Below are 21,011 nucleotides of genomic sequence, written 5' to 3'. Positions count from 1 at the left end.
AAAAACTATTCATATAACTGTATTCTTTTGTAATGAATTGTACATTCCATAGAAATATTATGAGAAATCACAAGATTGAGGAAAGTTCTTTTTCCTCCATTTCACAAGCTTGTTACCTAAAAAAGTAGAACATTTCCTCCATTGTTCATTTAATTTCTGTATTTTGTGACACCTGTAACTCTGTGAATGGGGAGGAAAAAAGCTTATGAAGGCTGGAAGAAGTAATGTTTGGGGACCATGACAACAATATTTCTGTAGCCTGTGGGCACAGGCCTGTCACAGAGCAGACAACACATGTACATATTCAAATCAGTAACTTAATCCCTATGTAACACGACAGAGGCCCAAGCACCACAAAGCATGGGGAGAGTCCAGCAACACAACGTAACTAACACCTTTTTCCCACCAGCATAAGGTCACTGGAGACAAGAACACATTTGTCTTCAAACCTTCCCGATGTAACTCGTTCACAGGCAGCCCCTACTCCACACCTCTGTCACAGCATTTGCATACAGATGCCTCTTTTGTGGATTCCCAATCCTAACGTTGCCAGGTACCAGGTCTCACCTGAAATGCACTTTCATGTAGCCTTAAGGATTCTCTATTAATGCAGGCAATGTAGCCTCTCCAGGGACTGCTATGAAAGCTAATGACTGACAGGGCACAGTAACCACCTGGCCACACTTCAGAAGTAGCATGTGAGGCAACAATGGTGTACAAACAGCTCTGCCAAGCCTGAAAATTTAGATTTGTTGTCCGACTTATAAAATGTTTAAAACAGAACTAGTAAGGCCAAAATTCTGAACCACAGAGCTGTCAGGAGTTCAATATGGACATCCTTTGTCTGACAGGTGATAAAATTTCAGTCTGACACATCCAGACACGATCACAAATTCTTACTGAAAAAAATACACAAGAAACCATAACCATTAGATTTCTTTTTTAAAAATACATTTAAAGTGCAGGTAATTAATTTGCCTTTTTGGTTGCCAGCAATCTTGATATGAATGTGGAAACAAAACAGAAAACAGCAACAGACAAAAAAAAGACACAATGTAGAAGTGTAGAGGTGAGGAAAATAAGGGATCACCCCTTCTCCCCTTACTCCTCTGTCACAGTCCATTGAAAGTTCAGAACAGCGTGCAACCTCCTCTCAGGACAAATTGGCAGGGAATGCTTCTAGGTAAGTTGTGACACAGGATGAGGGAGGAGAGAGCATGAGCGAGCTTCAAGAGTGGAGAAAAGAGTGTTTGTAATTAGAGTGGGCAGGGCTCATGCCAGAAGAACAGCTCTGTAGCTTCCTCCAGGGCCCAAGTCAAGATGCCATGCCAAATAGCTACAGAGAAACTATGTACATGTATTATGAATGCCAAACTATAAAGAAAAATTATTAAAAGCAGAGGCAGCCATTAAACACTGCTCTGTACTTAACAGAAATCCCTGATGCACGGGTGACTGCATAAAAATAACCTCTGTGTGGGATGTATTGCTTCTTATATAAGAAATGCATATTATAGGTAATCATATTAGGAACAGATAATGAGAACATCACAACTCTGTATGCTTCCAAGAAAGAACAAATTATATGCAGTCATGTGAAAGATCTTCAGGCAGACCTGCCTTTAAAAAAAAAAAAAAAAAAAAGAAAAAAAAAGAAAAAAAGAAAGTGGTTTATGCTATGCAAAGTTATGATGCTACTGAGGGACACTAACACTAATATATTACAAATCTACTTAGATCACTCCAGGTCCCATACATCCATGTTGTATGATATGTATATTTGTCTATACCTGCCCTCTGTACATACAGCTTCCAAAAACCTAAACTGACACAAACCAAACCATCCAAAGTGAAGTTTCTTCTGTCTACTTAAGACTGTATTTCCTTCATTAGATCCAATTTGGGATGTTTTCCTCTCTTAGTAGTTAAGACACCAGGATACTGCTTATCATCTTTCCTCAGCTATTCACCAGTTCTAAATAAGCATAATTAGGTTCAAGATTGTATAATTAAAGCAGTCATAAATAGATGTTCACATAGGACTTTACTACAAAAACAGTAACTAGCAACCACAGGCCACACCCAGCTTGTATAAAGTCTAGTTTATGTAGCAAAGTCAGGAGTCCTAAGCCTTTCGTTACTCGTGCTGGTAGAAGAGGATTCAGAATGTTCTCACACACTTTTGTATCCGGAACCTGAACTACGCACAAGTGTGGAAAAAGAAGAAAGAAACCTTATGGCAGGTAAGTTAAAAACAGCCTGATTGCTCCTGGCATCGCTCTTCCAATACAGATGAGTGACATTTGCTGAGGAAACAGGATAAATTACATTTAGTTGTTGTCTTGGCAATTTAGTCCTTTTTAGGTTAAATGTATTTATGGGTTATTCTACTAGAACTGATTTTCTTTTTTTTTTTTTTTTTTTAATATCATGGGTCTTGAACATATTCTTTTTTCCTGTAACACAGAAAAATAGAGTAAGAAAATATTTTTCTATCTTATCCATTAACTACTCTATACAGTACTTTTGCAGCCATCTAATCAACACTGGTGGCTAGTGATTTGGGCATCAAACTGCCACACAAAAGTCCCAGGCTCTAATCCCTCTCCAATATCGAATTGATGTGTGGCCTCAGACGGGTCACTTGATGGCCTCTGGACTCCCATGTTCACCTCCCTAGAGAGTGGCTATGTTAGCCTGTGTGCTGCTTTGTGAAATCATAGAATCGTTAAGGTTGGAAAAGACCCTTAAGATCATCGAGTCCCACTGTTAACCTATCACTGCCAAGTCCACCACTAAACCTCAAGCACCACGTCCACCCGTGTTTTAAATACCTCCAGGGATGGAGACTCAACCACTTCCCTGGGCAGCCTGTTCCAGCACCTGACTCCCAGTATCTATGTATTACATTGCACTTGCTCTCACTCTCATGCTTACTGGAAAGATCTCTAGTTAGAAAGGTGTGTCATATAATACACTCACAGAGTCTATCTACAATTTAGCCTAAGGATTTTTTTCTGTTACAGCTTCAGCTTTCTCTCAGAGGCATTAAGAACCCTGTGTGCATAATGATCAGCATTTTCAGCAGTGATCACCGATTTTGCAGACTTTTGCTTATGAGCATGCTCCCAATGTCTATCCATTACAGGATAAACACCCAAACAAATTTTTCAAAGTTTGTCCAATTGTACATTGACAGGATTATTGAAAATACGTTTTTCCAATAGAGGGGTACTGAAAGCACAAAAAGAAATTATAAGATTTAAATTGAAACTGTGAAGATCAAAACAAGGAGAAACTTGAAGTACACATGGACAAAAGACTAGTATGAGGCTTTATTGTGCTCTTGCCCCACATATAAACCATTTTTTGCTGATCTCCTGCACGTAGTCACTAGAAATGCCTGTGTAACCATGGACTTTGCAAGGCAAACCAAACTATTAATGCAGTAAATTCTTAGAGCTAACCAGTGTTAGCCACTGCCTTCTTTATCCTTCCTACTTCTCCAGGTGTCCCCTCTTACTCTGTTGTACATCTTGTCTCTGCCTGTGACATTCCACTCTGAAAGTCTTAGCAGCACTGTTTAGCTCCTTAAACATCAAAGTCCCACTAGTATCAAACCCATGTCTCAGTTGCTATTAAACCCTACATCTGCTACATTTTTATTTGCAGACATGCAAAATGCTCTTATCTTCATCACTGCACAACTAATGACGCGCACGGTCCCCACCTTGAAGAGCTTGGACATTTAGCTTGCGCAGTTCAGGGTGCACAGTGGTAGGATATACATGGGTAAAGGGTTGCAAGGCTAACTTCTTTTCAAACTCTGAGGCGAAGTGCCCTTCAGAAACACGTTCTAATTAGCTTTAAATTACAGGACTTGATGTTAGGAATGCTGTTTTCTGTAGGTCCTTTTCAATTAAACATATTTAAGTCAGGAAAATAAAGTGATGATGCAAGCGAGAAACTTTCTAGGCATTTTACATCATGTGACTCAAATATCACACTCCTATCAATGGATTTTTTTTTCTCCAGGTGACATACCTGAAACAAGACCCTTCACTTAACTGAAAATACTCAAATATGTTTATGCCCACTGACTACAGGAAAGCAACTTGCTCCAGGCCCTTACTGCAGCCTCAGAACTGCATGTGCATACTCACATTTCTTCCAAAAAGCTGAAAAATGAGTATAATTAGGATTACATCAAGGCTTCACAGAATATAATTCTGTGCTGCAAACACAGCAGAAAACTCAAATCCCACCCTCTATTTCTATAGTAGAACCTTATGGATTCCCTCACATATGAACCTCATTCCAAGTGATTCAAGGTGGTGCTAAACCAAGTCCTGTATCTTAGTTCAGTGAAATGATGGAAGTGTTGCTTATAGCACCGTTAGTCTGCAAAGGGTTAACATTCTCTAGTTGTGGCAGGACATTTTCTTCAAGTGAAATTCCTCTGGAATATCATACTGGGAAAGGGCACTTCTCAAACACATGTTCATAGAGGGATCTGTATTTTTTTCTGCCTTGTTTTTCTTTGTTGTTTTGTTGTTGTTGCTGCTGTTTTAATTGATCGAGGAACATGAAAGGTTGAAAGCTTTTGTAATCTGTGCTTCAGCATCCCATTTTCAATAGTGGGTAACCTATCATGATACAATAGAGCAACCTGTAGTACCGCCTCAAGGTACGCCACTCCTAATTCTACCATCTGTCCTCTGTTGGTTATCTTTTTCCAACAGAGTGTGAAATAACACCCAGCTTCAAGCAACAAGACTGAAAATTAACTGAGATACGTGATACACGAGAAGATAACGCGCAGGTTCAACAATGAAGATACTAGCCTTCTATTCATCACCTGTCATACAGTGTTTCCAGGATCGGGCATGCACTTGCTCATGAGAGCAAGTCTAATACTTCTTTTTGTGCATCTGTAAAGCATTCTGGGAACTAGAGATCCCCACAGAAAAAGAGGATGAACATGGTGGAATAGAACAGTCTCTTCAAACTTTAACAAAGTCTTCTCTAAATACAATAGGGTTTTGATGTCTTTCTTTTTTTTTTTAAGACGAATTCTCTGAATGGGTGTTTTTTTTCTGCCTCTGAAAGACGGCTGCAGAAAAGATATTTTAGCTGTTCCTCTAAGTTGTTTATTTTGCAATTTTTAATAACAACAGTGGATTTTTCTGTTTTCCTAGAGCATACAACTCCAGCTATATATAATAAAATTACTACATTAGACAAGCTGAAAAGATATACAAGTTTGAAGGAGCAGTTTTTTTAATTAGCTCACCTTGTGTCTTTCTAGCCCTGAAAACAGCAAATGTCAATTGGCAATCCAAACTAAATAAAGCTGCACACCACACCTCTGATTACAGCAGCACAGAAGCAATCTTGAGAAGAGGACAGGCCTTCAACATCACTCTGAACCTCCAAACAACAGTGCAATCTGGGGACAACTTCACCTTTATTGCAAGCACAGGTAATTTCCTCATGGCCCTCACCTCACATCCAAGTCACTCCAGCTCCAAAACACCAGTGCCTTACAGCTGTATGTGGTCTACTCCTGAATCATTAAGGTTTGTCCTGTATCATTCAGGATTCATTGTCCTTTTAGGCTTAGGAGCTCCCATTTTAAAGTTCAATCTGTACCTTAAGGCAATAGACAGTTAAAGTAATAATTAATAGGAAGGCAGGGGCCATCCACATTCTAAAAACAAGCCTATATCTCTGCTCCTAAGGACCTACCTGCAATGTTGCAAGTTGTCTTCATTTTGTGGTCCCTGAACATTTTGCAACTCAACCTCTCACAGACCATCATCCCCCATTTGTCTCCTCTCCTGGCTCCCTACTTCACCTGTTTAAACTCCCCTTGATTAACTTAATGTGTTCCCTATTACTAGAACAGTCTACATGACCCCTCCCATTCATAAGACTCCTAGCTGTATCCTCACAAAAGGCTTCTCAAAAAAATTCTCCAGGCAGCTGCTAACTCTTAATGAAATGTGTATTAAAATTTGTGGTCCATCCTGCCTACATATTTTTGAACTGTCAGGTTTTCAGGACAATAGGCTTCCCTCCTCACTTGTCTAGAATGATTACGGTCGTTATCACCTTTACTGGGTCATGCACACAACACAGAGGGCTGCATAGTACGATTCTACAGATTGGAGCACAGCTAGTTTACAGGGAATAAGCATTTGTTTTGATAAGCCACAATCTTTCAATGTAGTCATTAAAAAAAATATGGAATTGAGATCATCACTGACCCCAAGTTTGTCACCCACAGCTGTCATTCAGAATTTCTGTCCCTGTTCCCTCTGGCAGGACCATCTCCAGCAGAATCACAGCAGACCAAGGCCATATTTAACCTTTCTGAGGAATGTGCTAGTGGCTGGAGTGCAACCCAAGAGCCCAGTGAGCCTGGCTGCATGAACTTCACAATATTCAGCCCAGCCAATGCTGTCATTGGACGATATAAACTCGAACTCCAGATTGTTTCTGGGAACAAGGTCTCTTCAACACTCCTGGGCCAGTTTGTGCTACTCTTCAGTCCCTGGTGTCCAAGTATGTTTTGGTGTATCATGTCCTTCAAATAACTCATTGTCTCAGTCAGGAAATCTGGGTGTCACAGTAAAGCATGTACCTGACAGACACAGCTAAAGAAAGTTTTTTTTTTTGGTCAACATCAAGGATCAAGTTTTTGCCCCTTCTTCAGTGCTGCAATGCATCAAAGATCCAGCCTCTTGCTTGTAGAATAAAAAATCAGAGGCAGGAAATATTCCAAATATTTATCCTATAATTTTTTTTCCCTCTGATACTTGTTTTCAGTTGTAAACCAAGCAACATCTACCAGTAAGACACATACCGACATTAGTGAAGGGACAGGATCATAGTCAGTTCCCCTCAAAGTAACCATGCTTATTTTATTCACTCTAAATGATTACAGAGGTATAGCAGGGAGTCCTAAGGCTGAATGCACAGGCAGCCTGACCTGTTCCCTAGAACTCCCCTTGAAGTGAGATTTTTAGTTACAGCAAAACAACTTTCAGCCAGCATGTCTCATTCTGCTTCTAGATGATGATGTCTATATGGCTAATGAAAAGGAGCGGCAGGAGTATGTCCTGAATGATAGTGGAATCATATTTCAGGGACTGGAAAAATATATTCAACAAGAAGCTTGGAACTATGGACAGGTAAACAGCATCACATATTCCAGAACTTTGAAAATAAGAACAGTGGGTAAATAGGCTCTTGAGAAGAGAGAATCTTTATCTCATAGTATAAGAGTTCAGTATTCCTCTCTCACTTATGATTTTCTTGCAGGTATATGTCTCACTTATCAATACATTACAGCAGCATCAGGATCATTTCCCATCTGGCATGTGCTAATACAGAAATAAAAGAAACAAAGCACAATTTTAGTTTTCTTTTGCCTATTACACAAACTGGCAAAATTCTACTTGTTTCTTGACCGTTGTAAAGGGCAAAGGAAACCATTCCAGTATTAACCTCTAGGTATTGTGAGGCTATACATCTAAATATTTATACAGTTGATTCAGTCATGGGGCAGAAGACACTAAAAGGATATCCCAAATCTACTCAACTGAAACAACTCAAGTTGGAATTTTTGAAAATCAGTTTGGCCTTCTAAGCATAACTGCTAGAAATACAGTCATAACTACAGCCCATCTGTAGTCATATAGCTATTCCGCAACTTGTTGGGCCAGTCAAAACCATTCCTGACCACTTCATGCCTTACAACTGCACGAGCAGTTGCACAGACAGCATTTCTATCAGTCTTCCTGATCACTGTGGCTACTTTTACACTAATAAATGAAACAAGGCCAGATCTGCTTTCCGTCTCAGAGGTCAAGTGGCGTCCTTGACTGAGCGCATCCATATAGCATAGCCCTTTGGCATTCTCTGGGCCCAACACAGTGTCTCTGTGACCCTAATCCACAATAATGATTTCTGTGGGTTTCCTTCAGTTCAGATCATCTGATATAAGGTGAAGGCAGCCCATTAGAGGGAAGATTTCATAACAGAAGGGTACTTGTAGGGGCATGACAGGATGTGGGAGGGTGTGAAGCCTGCTGAGCCAGACCTGGAGTGGTCTTGTCCGTTCCACCAGGCCACGTAATGTCTTAGTGAATGCTAGTAGCTATGGCCCCAAACCATGCTCATAAACATGCTGTCTTTAAAATACTATAGAGAGTCAGTAGCCTAGTGCTTATGCTTTCTTTTTGGCCCTATTTTCTTTAACAGTACAGAAAATGCCTGTATTACCAACATCATCCTATTGTGCTAGGAGAAGGAAAACAGGTGGGGAGTTTATCCTTGGGTTTATTTATGAAATTAGCCTTTAATATATTGCTTCTTTTGATTTCAGTTTGAAGAGGATATCCTTGATATCTCTCTGGCTATACTGGACCGAAGCCTGAACCACCACCAAGATCCAGCTGTTGATGTATCCAACCGAAACAATCCTATCTATGTGAGCAGGGTTATCAGTGCTATGGTAAAGTGATCAATTAGTTACAGCTGTATAATGCACCTACTAACAAAAAACCCAATACTTTATTGTGAATGCCTCAATGTTTTGCAGGAGTAGCTAACTTTTCTGCAAAAAATAGCTGCAGAAGAGGTAAAATGGAGATTTATTCTCAAGGAAAAATACCCCAAAAGTTTAATTTACCTTCTTCCCAAAAGCATGCTCATAACTGAAGGAATGTTTCCAAGAATTTTTGGGGAACACTGAATCTCAGATGTGTTCTCCTAACAGATTTTCAGTCCATTAGATCTTTTCACTAATTTGGAAAGCCTGTTTCCATTCTGAAATAATTTGCTAATTTTTTTCAAACACCGAGAGAAGCATGAAATATTTTGGAAAACCAATATTGGTATGGCTGCATTTAACGTGTGTATTTAGTATTCCTCACTTAAGGGGGATTCGTTCAGTGAAGGCTGTATGCATTTCCTTCAACAAATAGTTACATCTTCTCAGCACCCCCCCATCCTCACAAACATATCAGTGCACAACTAGGCAACTGAAAAGTTTTCCATTTTATAAATACTACATGCCTTACCACATTCCTTATCTGAGACTCCTCCTTTATAGCCGTGATCCTTTTCACCCTTTTAGACAGCACTCACTTTAGGTGATTTCAACTTCAACAGGAAGTAAATAACTCTACTTAGATGTACAAAATTACTAAAAGTACAAATACTTATGAAAAAAAATCATTAAAAAACCACTTACTGTTTTCTGTACCACCATATGTGACACTTAAACAGGCCTCTAAAATGGATGTGCACAAATATATGCAAGCACATCTAACAAGTTTGATCAAGCTATATGTACTATATGCACATTAGCAACAAATGCACATTCAGAGAAAATATGTACTTCTTGAGGCTTCCATATAAATCACTTGAGAACATGAACCAATACCGAATACACAGTGTAACAGTATAATGACATACAAGGAGGTGAACTTAATCAGTGAAACAGAGAAAATGTAAATAGGCTGGCAGTCAGTACATTTCGGAACATTTGTACCAAAAAGCAAGGCAATTTTGAATCACCAGACTCTACAATCTGATCTGGGTTTGATGCAACTGTTGCACTTGAGCAGACAAAATTCTATCTAAGATTCAAATACTATTTCCCATCACTCAGCCAATGAGAACAGTGGTACAAACAGGGTCATTTCTGCCTATTTCCCTCTCTCCCTTTTTCTGTAAATATTTTAATTCTCTCATGAGAAGGATTCTTTCAGGTTAACAGCAATGATGAAAAAGGAGTAGTGCAAGGGAAGTGGAATGGAAAGTACTGCTCAGGAACCAGCCCCTTGCAGTGGAGTGGAAGTGTGACCATCCTTCGAAAGTGGTACAGGGGGAGATACAAACCTGTCCGGTATGGCCAGTGCTGGGTCTTTGCAGGAGTAATGTGCACAGGTATACACAAAGGGATGAAGAATGCTATCAGAAAGGAAGCTTACTAGAATTTCTGTAGCTTTAATTTTCTGGTGTTATTGTTGAGGCTGTTTAAGCTTTGACAGACAGAGTGAAGAACCTATGCTCTCCATGCATGAAGGGTTATTTTCTTCTATTTTAAACAGCCATAGGTTGTAATACTGCACCCGAGTTTTGTGAGTCATCAAACAAAAATGCAAAGAGGTTTGCCATTCTGGGCTGGTGAAAAGAGCAAGGTTTCCTGTTTCAAAGCTAGGATTCAAAGAAAACCAGTGCTCTTTTAAGTCTGTCTCCTCACAATGCCAGTTTTCTACTGGCATTCTACTGGCATTTCTACTGCCAGTTGTCTTACCTACTGGTGATGCAAAAACAAATCACAATTTTGAGGACCTGTAAAGGTTGCTGCAAGTCAGGAAAAGCGTTTCATCCTAGCAGTTTCCATTCAGAGCTGCCCTGAGAAACAAGAGTCACTTTGGGGAAAATACAAAGGAAAAATAATGCAGTCAAGAGGTATGTCTCAGAGAGGAAGAAGAAAAAGAAGCAGGTAACAGAGAAACAAACACAGGGAGAAAATGGGAAAGAGAACAGGACGAAGAATGAAAGATTAAAATAAATGGGTGACTCTAACTCTTCTTAAAAAGAATATGGCAGCTAAGAATGTCATGTGAGTGGAACTGTCTTCTAAGCAATTGTGCACAATGACTGTGACTTGCATCATATCTGAGAGTGAAGTTTCTGAGCGTTTGTTTCCCCACTGAAAACATATACACTAGACTGCTTTGCCAAGAAAAAGAGAAAAATACTTTCTAAATGTCTGTAAAATAGGTTTACAGCACTTTCATGGTATTCTGTATTGCAGTTCTGAGATCCTTGGGAATACCTACTCGTGTTATTACAAACTTCAACTCTGCCCACGACAGGAATATAAATCTGAGTATTGATAAGTACATTGACATTTCCGGAAAGACCCTGCACTTGACTGAAGACAGTGTGTGGTAAATATAATTTTTTCCTTAATATTTCTTCCATTATATTCTCCTCTAATTAAAAGATCTAGAATCATGCTCCTGAAAAACATCCCCAACCTCATGCTCCCAGTGATATAAAACCCTATACCAAAGAATCAACAGAGCAGAGTGTTCAGAAATGCAATATGTAGTCAGTTTCATCAAATTATGCTTTTGAGAAACGAGTGCACAGAAACTATCACAGTGCACCTGTGTGCATGCATCAGTGCACCTGTGTACCGCATGCATTAGTGTTTCAGTCACCGAGCACCCTATACCATGTGGACTGAATGGGACAAGGGTGACATGAAGTAGAAAGTAACTGTGAATTAAATACCAACAGATAGCAATGCGTGCAGGAGACCTTTGGCTGCACAATATGTTGTTCTGGAATGTCCAGAATCGAGTACTTGACTCTGCAATAAATTATTTCCCTTTTAACATTGTTTTTTTCATAACATCCCAACATTTCTCAGAGATCTGAACACAAAAAGCTGGCAAAGAAGGGGAAAGAGGTCAAGAAAGGAGTCAGCAGCTGGTCTCTCCATAGAGGAGTTTTCATTCACCTGATAAGGGTTATTTCTTGCATTGCATCATAAATGTATCAAATCTTTCAATATAAAATTAATTGTATGAATCAGGGATTCCCTATTCTACCTCCCTTACAGGAATTTCCATGTCTGGAATGAAAGCTGGTTCATTAGAAGAGATCTTGGCTCTTTTTATGATGGATGGCAGGTTCTGGATGCAACACCCCAGGAAAGAAGCAAAGGTAACACTGTGGTAAATATAAAAAGCTGTAGATATTGTTACTGCTAAAGATTGCTACTGAAATTTCAGGACAACTCTCTTCTATCTAGTCCCTGCAGATGTAGCACTAATTCAGATGCACAAGAAAAGCAATACCCACATCAGTCTCCAGTAGGTTGCTTTTCTGTCAGCCTCTGGATTGCCTGCCAGCATGCGAATTCTTACTTTTTTTGATCTTCTGCCTTCACAAAAGCCAGCACATCTTAAGTTCACTTATCTCACCCCTGCTTGTCTTAGCTCCTAACATTACACAGATTCATAAAATGACATAGAATGACATAGAATAGCTAAGGTTGGAAGGCACCTTTAGAGTTTGTTTATTCCAACACCCTGCTCAGCACAGGGTCAATTAGAACAGGTTTCTCAGGACCATTACCAGTTGGGTTTTGAATATTTCATAGACTCCACAAACTCTTTGGGCAAACTGCTGCAGAGTTTGACCACCCTCATAGAAAAAGGTTTTTTCTTATGTTTAAATGGAATTTTCTGTGTTTCAATTTGTGCCCACTGCCACTTGTCCTTTCAGTGGATATCACTGAGGAGAGTCTGATTCCGTCCTCTTTACACCCTCCCATCAGATATTTATACACTTTGATAAGATTCCCCTGAGCCTTCCTTTCTCCAGGCTGAACAGTCCCAGTTCTCATCCCTTAATCACTTTTGTGTCCCTTTGCAGGACTTGCTCCCATATGTCCATATCTTTCTTGTACAAGGATCCCAGAACTGGACACAGCACTGCAGATGTGGTCTCACCAGTGCTGAGTAGAAGGAAAGGATCATGTCCCTTGACCTGCTGGCAACGGTCTTCCTGATGTAGCCCTGGCTGTTGGCTTTCCTTGCTGCAAGGGCACATTGCTGGCATTAGACACATTTGCTGGCTTGCACTGGACAGATTTACCAGCAAAACAAATTAGAACCCCTTTTAGTAAGATGTTAAGTAAAGACTTTAGGGCTTACAGTCACAGGGTTGAACCAAACAGTTTACAACAGAAAATAAAATATGCCCCATGACTCTACACTATGTTTTACAGGACACACTGGAATGGGTAGGAAGATATTTCATATGATGTCTCCGTGGCATGCAACAACATGGCATATATGTGCAAAGCTACATGAAAGAAGCCCCAAACTGTTCTCTGGTTCTGAAACCAAGTGACATAGAACGGCTTTTGTTCACAGCACTGAACTCCCCCTCCCAGACCAAAATAATAGCAGAGCCTGCTGGGAACAAACCCTGGTCTGTCCTATTCCCTGAATTCTTCACAGCCACTGTCTGAAAGATCACACATCGACAAAGGGAAAAAAAAAAACACATTAAGAAGCTTGCTAGCAAGTAAACATTGTGGATGACCAATGGCCAGCACTTGGGTTCACACTTTGGCTCTGGTTTTACTTACTAATACAGACACAACTTCATTGATCTAGTTTGATTACTTCCATCAAAAGATTCATTTATTTGGCCATTTAAAACCCACCAAACTCCAGATAAACTGCTTCTCATTCCCCATTACTAAGTTTACCAAATTTAGCTTCCAGGTTCTTCTCAATGCCTATACAGCATTGATAACTCACATCTCATAAGTCTGATGATTGTACTTCTGACTCGGCTCGCATCCTCTCCTTTCCTTTCACTAGACAGCTTAGCATACAGCCTTGCAAGCTTTGGAGGGTTAGAACATTTCACATAGCACACATCATAAGAAGTGTTAGCTCTCCCTACACATTATTAGCCTTACAACCTCCTCTGTGCTCCTACCTTTTGATAGAAAATGCATGTGGAATCTCTGGACATGCTGTTACACAGACGTAGAAACAATGCACTTTATCCAAACATGTCTTTGAAGTGACTACCTCTCCTTCTTGCTGTCAGCATGAGGATTTGTGTTCTTTCACAATAGATAGTCATTTAACTTCTCCCTTTCTCTAATACAGGCATATATCAGTGTGGTCCTGCCTCCACTAAAGCCATTAAGGAAGGGGATGTGAACCTGGATTATGACAGCTCATTTGTGTTTGCCGCAGTGAATGCTGACTATATTACTTGGATTCACTATAGCAACAAAAAAAAAGAGAGAATTTATTCTGATACTAGGAAGATTGGAAAATTTATCAGCACCAAAGCAGTGGGCACCAACTCCCGTGTGGATGTCACTGCTAATTACAAATATCCAGAAGGTAAATTCTTTATTACAGTTGTCTTGCCACTGATGGTCAGAAGTGAAAAGAATTTAGGCCTTCGTTGGATCGAGCATTGACTTAATTTCTTTACTTCTGGAGCAAAATATTCACAAATTTTCAAAGTCTTAGGGCTCGTTGTCAGCTGATAGTGATTCAATATGACCTTTGTGGCCCTTGATGAAATACTAATGTATTCAATACAAAGTCAAAGCTACTTCTGTAAAACATTCTGTCCCTGCTGTTCTGATCAGCTGGTGAGAGTATTTCTGTTATGACATGCAGCAATATCCATTCTGGAGAGTTGTTTGGGGAGAGTTTCTGCAAAATGATTTTTTCACCCTTCTTAATTTCAGAGGAGATGGCAATTGCCCCAGCTTATGCAGAACCAAGCTCTCTCAGGAGTTATCTTTCTACTGCTCACAGCTTCTAAGAGGTGCCCATGAACAGCCAGCTAGAGCTGACAGGCAGGTTTTACTTTCCAGACCTCGTGGCCATGCATATTCATTTGCTTTTGTGTCAAAATTAGCATTTAGGTTAGACCTCACTTTCTCTTGTGTACCCTTGCCCTCCTCAGCTTTCCTAAACCATATTTACTGAGAGCAATTATGGCTCCATTGAACTATATCCAGCATGCATGAGATCTCTGACCATGTTATCTTTCCAAGCAGGATCCTTGAAAGAAAGGCAGGTGTATAAAAAAGCACTGAAGCTGCTTGGTGTGAGAAGCACTGGAAAAAGAACCAAAATTACAAGACCTAGAAGACGATCTTCAGTAGCATGGAGACAAAATATGACACAGCCTGCACAAAAACCCAGTATCTCAGGGAAGCTGATCCTTGATGCATCTCCTGTAATTGGCCAGGATATCCTGCTTACCTTGGCACTCAGGAACTTGATCTCAGATTCCAAGACCATAAAGGTTAAACTGAGGGCTTCAGCCATTCTCTACACAAGAAAACCAAAGGCAGAGATTTTGCAGTTGTCTAGGTCTATTAAACTTGGATCTGAAGAAGGTAATTTTAATTTTATTACACCTTATGACAAGACATAGCTTTGGTTTGTGGCAAAATCACATAGAAATAATGAATGGCTCAGGAAGTGCATGACCTGCAAACGGTTGGAGCTTAAGGCTATTCAGGGGAAGAGAAACATATGTATTTGCCCTGTCTTAAGCATTTGCTTTTGGGCACTGTCAGAAAGGATACTGAGCTGAGTGACCTTTTGTCTGACCCAGCACAGCCACTATTAGCTCTACATTATGACCTTTTTTGCTAAAGAAAGAACAACTAAGAGACATAACACCGGAGACTACTCAGCTACCAGCTCCCCATAAGCAAAGTATAAAGACAGAATAAAGGCGGAAACATAAGCCTACGTCTTTTGCAGCAGTAGGGCAGTAACTACAGACTGTAGTAAGAGCTACACTACCTGCAGATAGTGGCCTTTGCCCTGCTTTTATAGGGACAGTGCTGAAAAATGAGATGTGTAGCACAGATGAATATAACTACTCTCTCAAGCTAATACACAACACATTATAACTCCTTCCACCATTTCAGCAGTAGATGAATGTTTTTTCTCAATGTACTGAGATCCATTGCCTTCCTTACTGACACAGAGGCTCTGACTGTGCACCCTCTTTAAGGCAGAGGCTGAACAGCTGCATCAGCAAGGGCATTTAAAGCAATCCATCTTTTCACTTCTGTCTTCTTTGCAAGGAAGGAGCATTAAATGCCCAGCTTCAGACAAATGAAAAAACCACCAGCAGGGGTTGCCACATATATCCATCCTCAGAACTGTCCATCTACCGAACTGTACCTGATCATTTAGTGTTTGATGTGAATGTACGTAGAAGTCACCTATGAGCATCATTGCTGTCTATTGGCTGTCAACACCCACAAATGGACAGCCCCAGGGTGATAGCATCCTTGCTCCTTAAAATACACATCTATTACAGATAGCTGGTACTTAGACACATTAAAAAAGAAGAGGGGGAAATTCTGTTTCTATTTCCATTCCAGTGAAAGAGATTTCATTCAAGATCTCCTATTCCCAGTACAAAAACTCTCTGATGGATGACAGGAAGATCCTAGTGACTGCTCTGTGTGAAATCAAACAGGGAGCCTCGCTTCTGGTGGAGAAGGATATTGTACTTCAGGATCCTTTTCTCACCATCAAGGTAAAAGCTAATCCCCTTTGCGTCCCTAGACAGATATGTCGAGAAGAAGCAACGAGAATCCTTACTCCATCTGCTCCTCAAGGGAAGGAGTGTGGGAAGTGAAATCAACTCAAGGAGTGTGGGAAGTGAAATCAGGCCTGAGAGTGATTTGATCTTGTTCCTCTAGTAATAGGACATATGACACAAGTGAAATGAAATACACTAAGGAAAAGCAAACGTTTCCAAGGCATAGCTGTGCTATGGTATTCTTGCCAGTGCTTGTTGACATGGCACTGATAAAGTTCTCAGTGTTATGAGGGTTACAAGGTAAACTTATCTCCAGAGAGACAGACAGACAGAGAGAAACAGAGAGAGACAGAGAGATCTAGTCCATATCGAGGCCTCCACTTTTGTCAGGCAAGTCTGATTGTTCTTTTCCAGTTTATTCAGGAAGCCTGATTTTTACCAAAGACATCTTCACTGACTAGCTGATAATGCCTGGGGCTGTGAGGCTCATTATTACTAATACTCAAGGAAGTTCTTTCACCTCATCAGGAAAAGTGGCGCTTTTCACCTTCTGTAACATCTTCCCAAATGATTAATAATTAGAACTGGAGGCTTTTTTTCCAGTTAAGACTGACTTCTGACAAATGTTGTACAATGGGTAAAAAGCAATTCTTGGTCTACAGGAAAGACCACAGAATATGTCTGCCCAGGGACAGTCCTCGGTTTTCATGGCCCATCACATCCAGATAAACTAGCTTAACTTGTTTTGGACAGTTGAGCACATTCACATGCTGTATCAGACAGGGGATCAAATGCTAGCTGCTTACTATACTGCAAACAACGTAGAGGGAGTATGACAATTTGCAGAGTCTTTCAGCCTCCAGACTAGATTAGCTATCCCAAACCACTCTGTCAGTAGCATACAGGAAAAGCAAGGTTACACACAGGAATAAAAAGTTTGGATTTTTGCAGGTCTGGTGATTTCTGAATACCAAGTTCTAGTGAGACTTTGTAAAAAGCCTTCTGTGCTGTATCACGCAAATACCAGAGTCAGTTTATATAGGGCAGGCACCTAAATTAAATTGCTTCAATTCAGTGACTAAGTTTCAAGAAGGTTTTATATTTCTGTTGATTGAAACTCCTGTATAAACATACAGTCAATAATAGAGAAATGCAATTGGCATGTTGGACTTCTCCATTATGTTAATTAATATTACATTGTCTACAAAGATAACCAGATATGCCAATTCCACTTTATCTCAGTCAAAATAAGGTAATGAATATGTTTATTTGCTACTTGGCACTCTATTTTTTTCCCCTGAGATGCCACAATTCACCTGTCTCACACCTCCAATGTTTTCTAATCCTAAACCTTCCATTTAGCCTAAATAAAGCTAATAATTGACTTAAGCTGCCTACAGCAGTTAGCCATATATGCCAAGTTAATACTTGTATTCTCATTCTGTTCTCACTCATTTAATAAGTATCAGATATTGTGTTATACATAACACCATACACTGACCTAGTTAAAAAGTTAGGACTAAATGGTAGATTCTACAGCAGTTTGTTCTTTCTCAGCCACGCTGGATGGCTGATTCAAGCCTGAACTCTGATGCCTAAAAATATGTACATATGTTAATTCCTGGCTCCTTCCTTCCTGTCCAGGAGATCCTAAGAGGCTAAGTGGTTTGCCATGGGAATGAAAAGAGAAAGCCATGAGAAAGAAGTGAGACTAATGCAGTGGCTGAGCAGAATGTTTTCTCTCTGTAGGTCCTTGGTCCAACAGTGGTACACAAGGCTGTTAATGTGCAGGTCACATTTACCAACCCACTGTCTGAAGTGGTGACAGACTGTGTGCTGAGAGCAGAAGGTAGTGGCCTGCTCAAAGAGCAACTCAGAATCAAGTACGTAAATGCTATCTGGCTAATAACTCACTCACTTTGGTGGGAAATGTGGAATAAAAGTGGATTTTTTAAAAAAGATTCTGTCAACCTCATGACTTTTGTTTGCACAAATCTTGGACAAAATACCATCATGTCAGTACTCTCCATATACTAGTTGGAGTTTTTTATACCTCCTTTGCCAAGCTTTGAACTACAGAATGCTCAGGGAGTGGAGAGATGGCCTGTTTTTAATGACAGCATGTAAATCAGAGTGCTATAGTTAGTGACTGAATTATATGAAGGGCAAAAATTTAAAAACTTTCTTCTTTTTGTGGTTTGCAAAAGGAAAACCAAACAATCCTTGAAGGATAAGAGAAAGTGATGATATCTTTTTTCCTTCAGATATTAAACTACTAAAAAGCCAAGACATTTGCTGTAGTGAAATGTCTTAAAAATGTGTCCACTGTTATCATAACAGTAAGAAATTGTTCTCCCATCTCCTCCATGGTTATTGTTGTAAAAACATTTTTAAAAGTCTCCAAAATATTTATGCTGGGGGAGTTAGCACCAAGAAACTGTGAGAGGAAAACAAAAAAAGATAGCAAAAGATGGATAATGATGTGAATCACTAAGGCCTCATTTACACTGAATACAAAATTCAGGTCTAGATCCTGACCTTGAACCTTAACTTGCCTTACCAGCATCAGTATTGTTCAGCTTCAGTACCTCCTTAAAGCAGAGAGGCCCTTTTCCCCGACTCTGTTTCCTGGTGCTACTATCAGTCTCCTTGTGTTGGACAGCCAAGAGTCATTTCTAACTATGGACATAAAATCAACAGGTAATTATATTCACCACACAAAAATACAGCACGAGCATATCTAGAGTACTATAAATGTTGTGAGTGTTGAGGGTAATACATACAGTTGGATTTGAGCTCTTCTAAAGATAACCTTTCTGATCATTCCTCTGGTGCTCAATACGTTTTGCCCTCATGATACAACCCCTAATTCTCTATCACAGGTTGAGAACTGCGACTATTCCACCACGTTCATTACAGCTTGATTAGTTTTTCAAGGATAGTGTTGTGGGGGTTGTGAACATGGAACATGTTGGGGGTTGTGAACATGTTGACCTGTGCTAGGAGCATGCAAACACAGCAGCCACTTACTCTGACTCTTCCTTTCCATACTGTCTTAGATTTGGGGACTCTGAAGAATACATAGCAAGAATTTTTCAGCTGCTTGAACTTACAAATGTATTCTCTCTTTTAGTGTGGCAAGAATGTCCCCCATGGAGAGTTCAACAGTCCAATTTGAAATCATTCCCTACAAGAGTGGCACCAGGCAGCTTCAGGTGGACTTGGTTTGCATCCCTTTTTCAAACATCAAGGGATTTGTGATGCTTGATGTGGCTCCTGCTCAGTGATATAACCTGTACATCAGTTCAGTTTTGTCTCTGTTTATGAGACTGATGCAGTGTCCATACATTATTATGACTGGGAGCACAGAAATGCACACTACTCAGCCAAAGTAAAGCAATGTAATATGAACAGAAATGAATAAAATGGTACTATACACTATACTGTAAAGACAGTGTCGTCTTTTTCATTCCCCAACCTGTTTTATGGACCTTCATGAATAGAATTACTAGTGGAAATCATTATACAATTTAACTTGAAGGGGAGGATCAAGTGTGATGGTTTTCAGCATTAGAGCCTGTAGCAAAGATCGCGGCTAGATTTCCAAGGAACACAATTTAAAATCACTAGTTTCGTAAGCTTCATTGAATATAATTTAATTATACTCACTAAATATAAGTTTTATTCAGTAATAGCCAAAGTACTATCCAAGTAGCTGACATAATTCAATTCTAGAATTAAATTTTATCATTTCATCTAATTACCAGAAGGAAAATACAGCAATAAGATATGACAGTCTTACAATAGAACTCTCTTCTTATGACTGGAAAAATGAGAAGCTATTCAATAAATAATACTCTTTAATTCACAGTTTCCATATTCAGATCACGATTTAATAATTTGATAAATTATAAATAATTAAATATTTGGCAAAGAAATGACTGAGAGTAACAGTACAAAAGCAGAGAAAAGAAACATGTCCTTGACTAAGGACTGGCAAACACTAGAGCATCTGAAATAATAACAGGCTGGAATAGCTGTTCCTGAAAACAGGAACGAAGCAGAACATCATTAAACAGTAAATAGGTAATCTGCCATCTGACCTAAAACACATTTATTTACACACATAGCTTCTCACACATGCACCACTGTCTCAAAATGCCCAGAGTTCTTTCTGGATGAACCAAATGAATGAGTGAAAGTTCTCCAAAGATAAAAGGATAAATCATTACCACAGCCAACTTGACTGAGACCAGAACACATTACATTTCTATCACTGATACACTATACTTAAGCACTATGCAAATTTTCATGTATACACATCTTACAAATTCACCTCCTCATACAGCCTCAGTTATCACTTACTTTAGTTAGCTCTACCAGGAAAAAAAGAAAAGCATTTGGCTCTTGAGAGGGGAGAAAAAGGTATTTAACAAGGAAAATATACTGTAAGAGATGTCTAATAGCCTCTGTACTATGGGTTCAACCCCAAATCTTGTTCAGCTGGCTACATATCTCCACAATCACGCTCTCCCAGAGAAGCTTCTGGATAATAAATTTGGCATTTTAATGTAAAACTGTATTTGAATCAATTGACATTTTAACAGCAGCTTCCATGAAATGTCTTGTTGGATAACACTGTATTCAGGTATGTCAAACCCACAGGGGCAGGAATATATCAAAATTCTCATGCAAGTCACAAAATATTTTGAGGAAATAGAGATGTCACAGCAAGTGTACTCAGAAGGAGTGCAGGTGCACAAATAACATCTCCTCTCTTCCAGGAGCATAATGTTTTATCCAAGTCTTAAACCTCCATTTGCTAAAGTCTCCTTCTTCTATCAATCACATATGCA

The 21,011-nt window shown here is 39.6% G+C and overlaps 1 protein-coding gene across 1 annotated transcript; it reads left to right on the top strand.

Annotated features, from left to right (window-relative positions):
- Positions 1-2,236: 2,236 nt before the first annotated feature.
- LOC309596950 (protein-glutamine gamma-glutamyltransferase 6-like) lies at positions 2,237-19,442 on the top strand (the record flags this gene model as incomplete). Its single annotated transcript, XM_082325719.1, has 13 exons — positions 2,237-2,243; positions 5,309-5,482; positions 6,328-6,567; positions 7,078-7,196; positions 8,393-8,521; positions 9,783-9,960; positions 10,838-10,973; positions 11,654-11,757; positions 13,728-13,970; positions 14,642-14,986; positions 15,992-16,149; positions 17,905-18,038; positions 19,289-19,442. 13 exons carry the CDS (start codon positions 2,237-2,239, stop codon positions 19,440-19,442), a joined length of 2,121 nt encoding a protein of 706 aa, XP_082181845.1.
- Between the last annotated feature and the right edge of the window lie 1,569 nt (positions 19,443-21,011).

The sequence above is a fragment of the Platalea leucorodia genome, assembly GCF_965183815.1.
Source record: "Platalea leucorodia genome assembly, chromosome: 13".
Taxonomy (NCBI): domain Eukaryota; kingdom Metazoa; phylum Chordata; class Aves; order Pelecaniformes; family Threskiornithidae; genus Platalea; species Platalea leucorodia.
The sequence above is the reverse complement of the archived record's forward strand: the minus strand, read 5'-3'. Positions and strand labels throughout refer to the sequence as shown.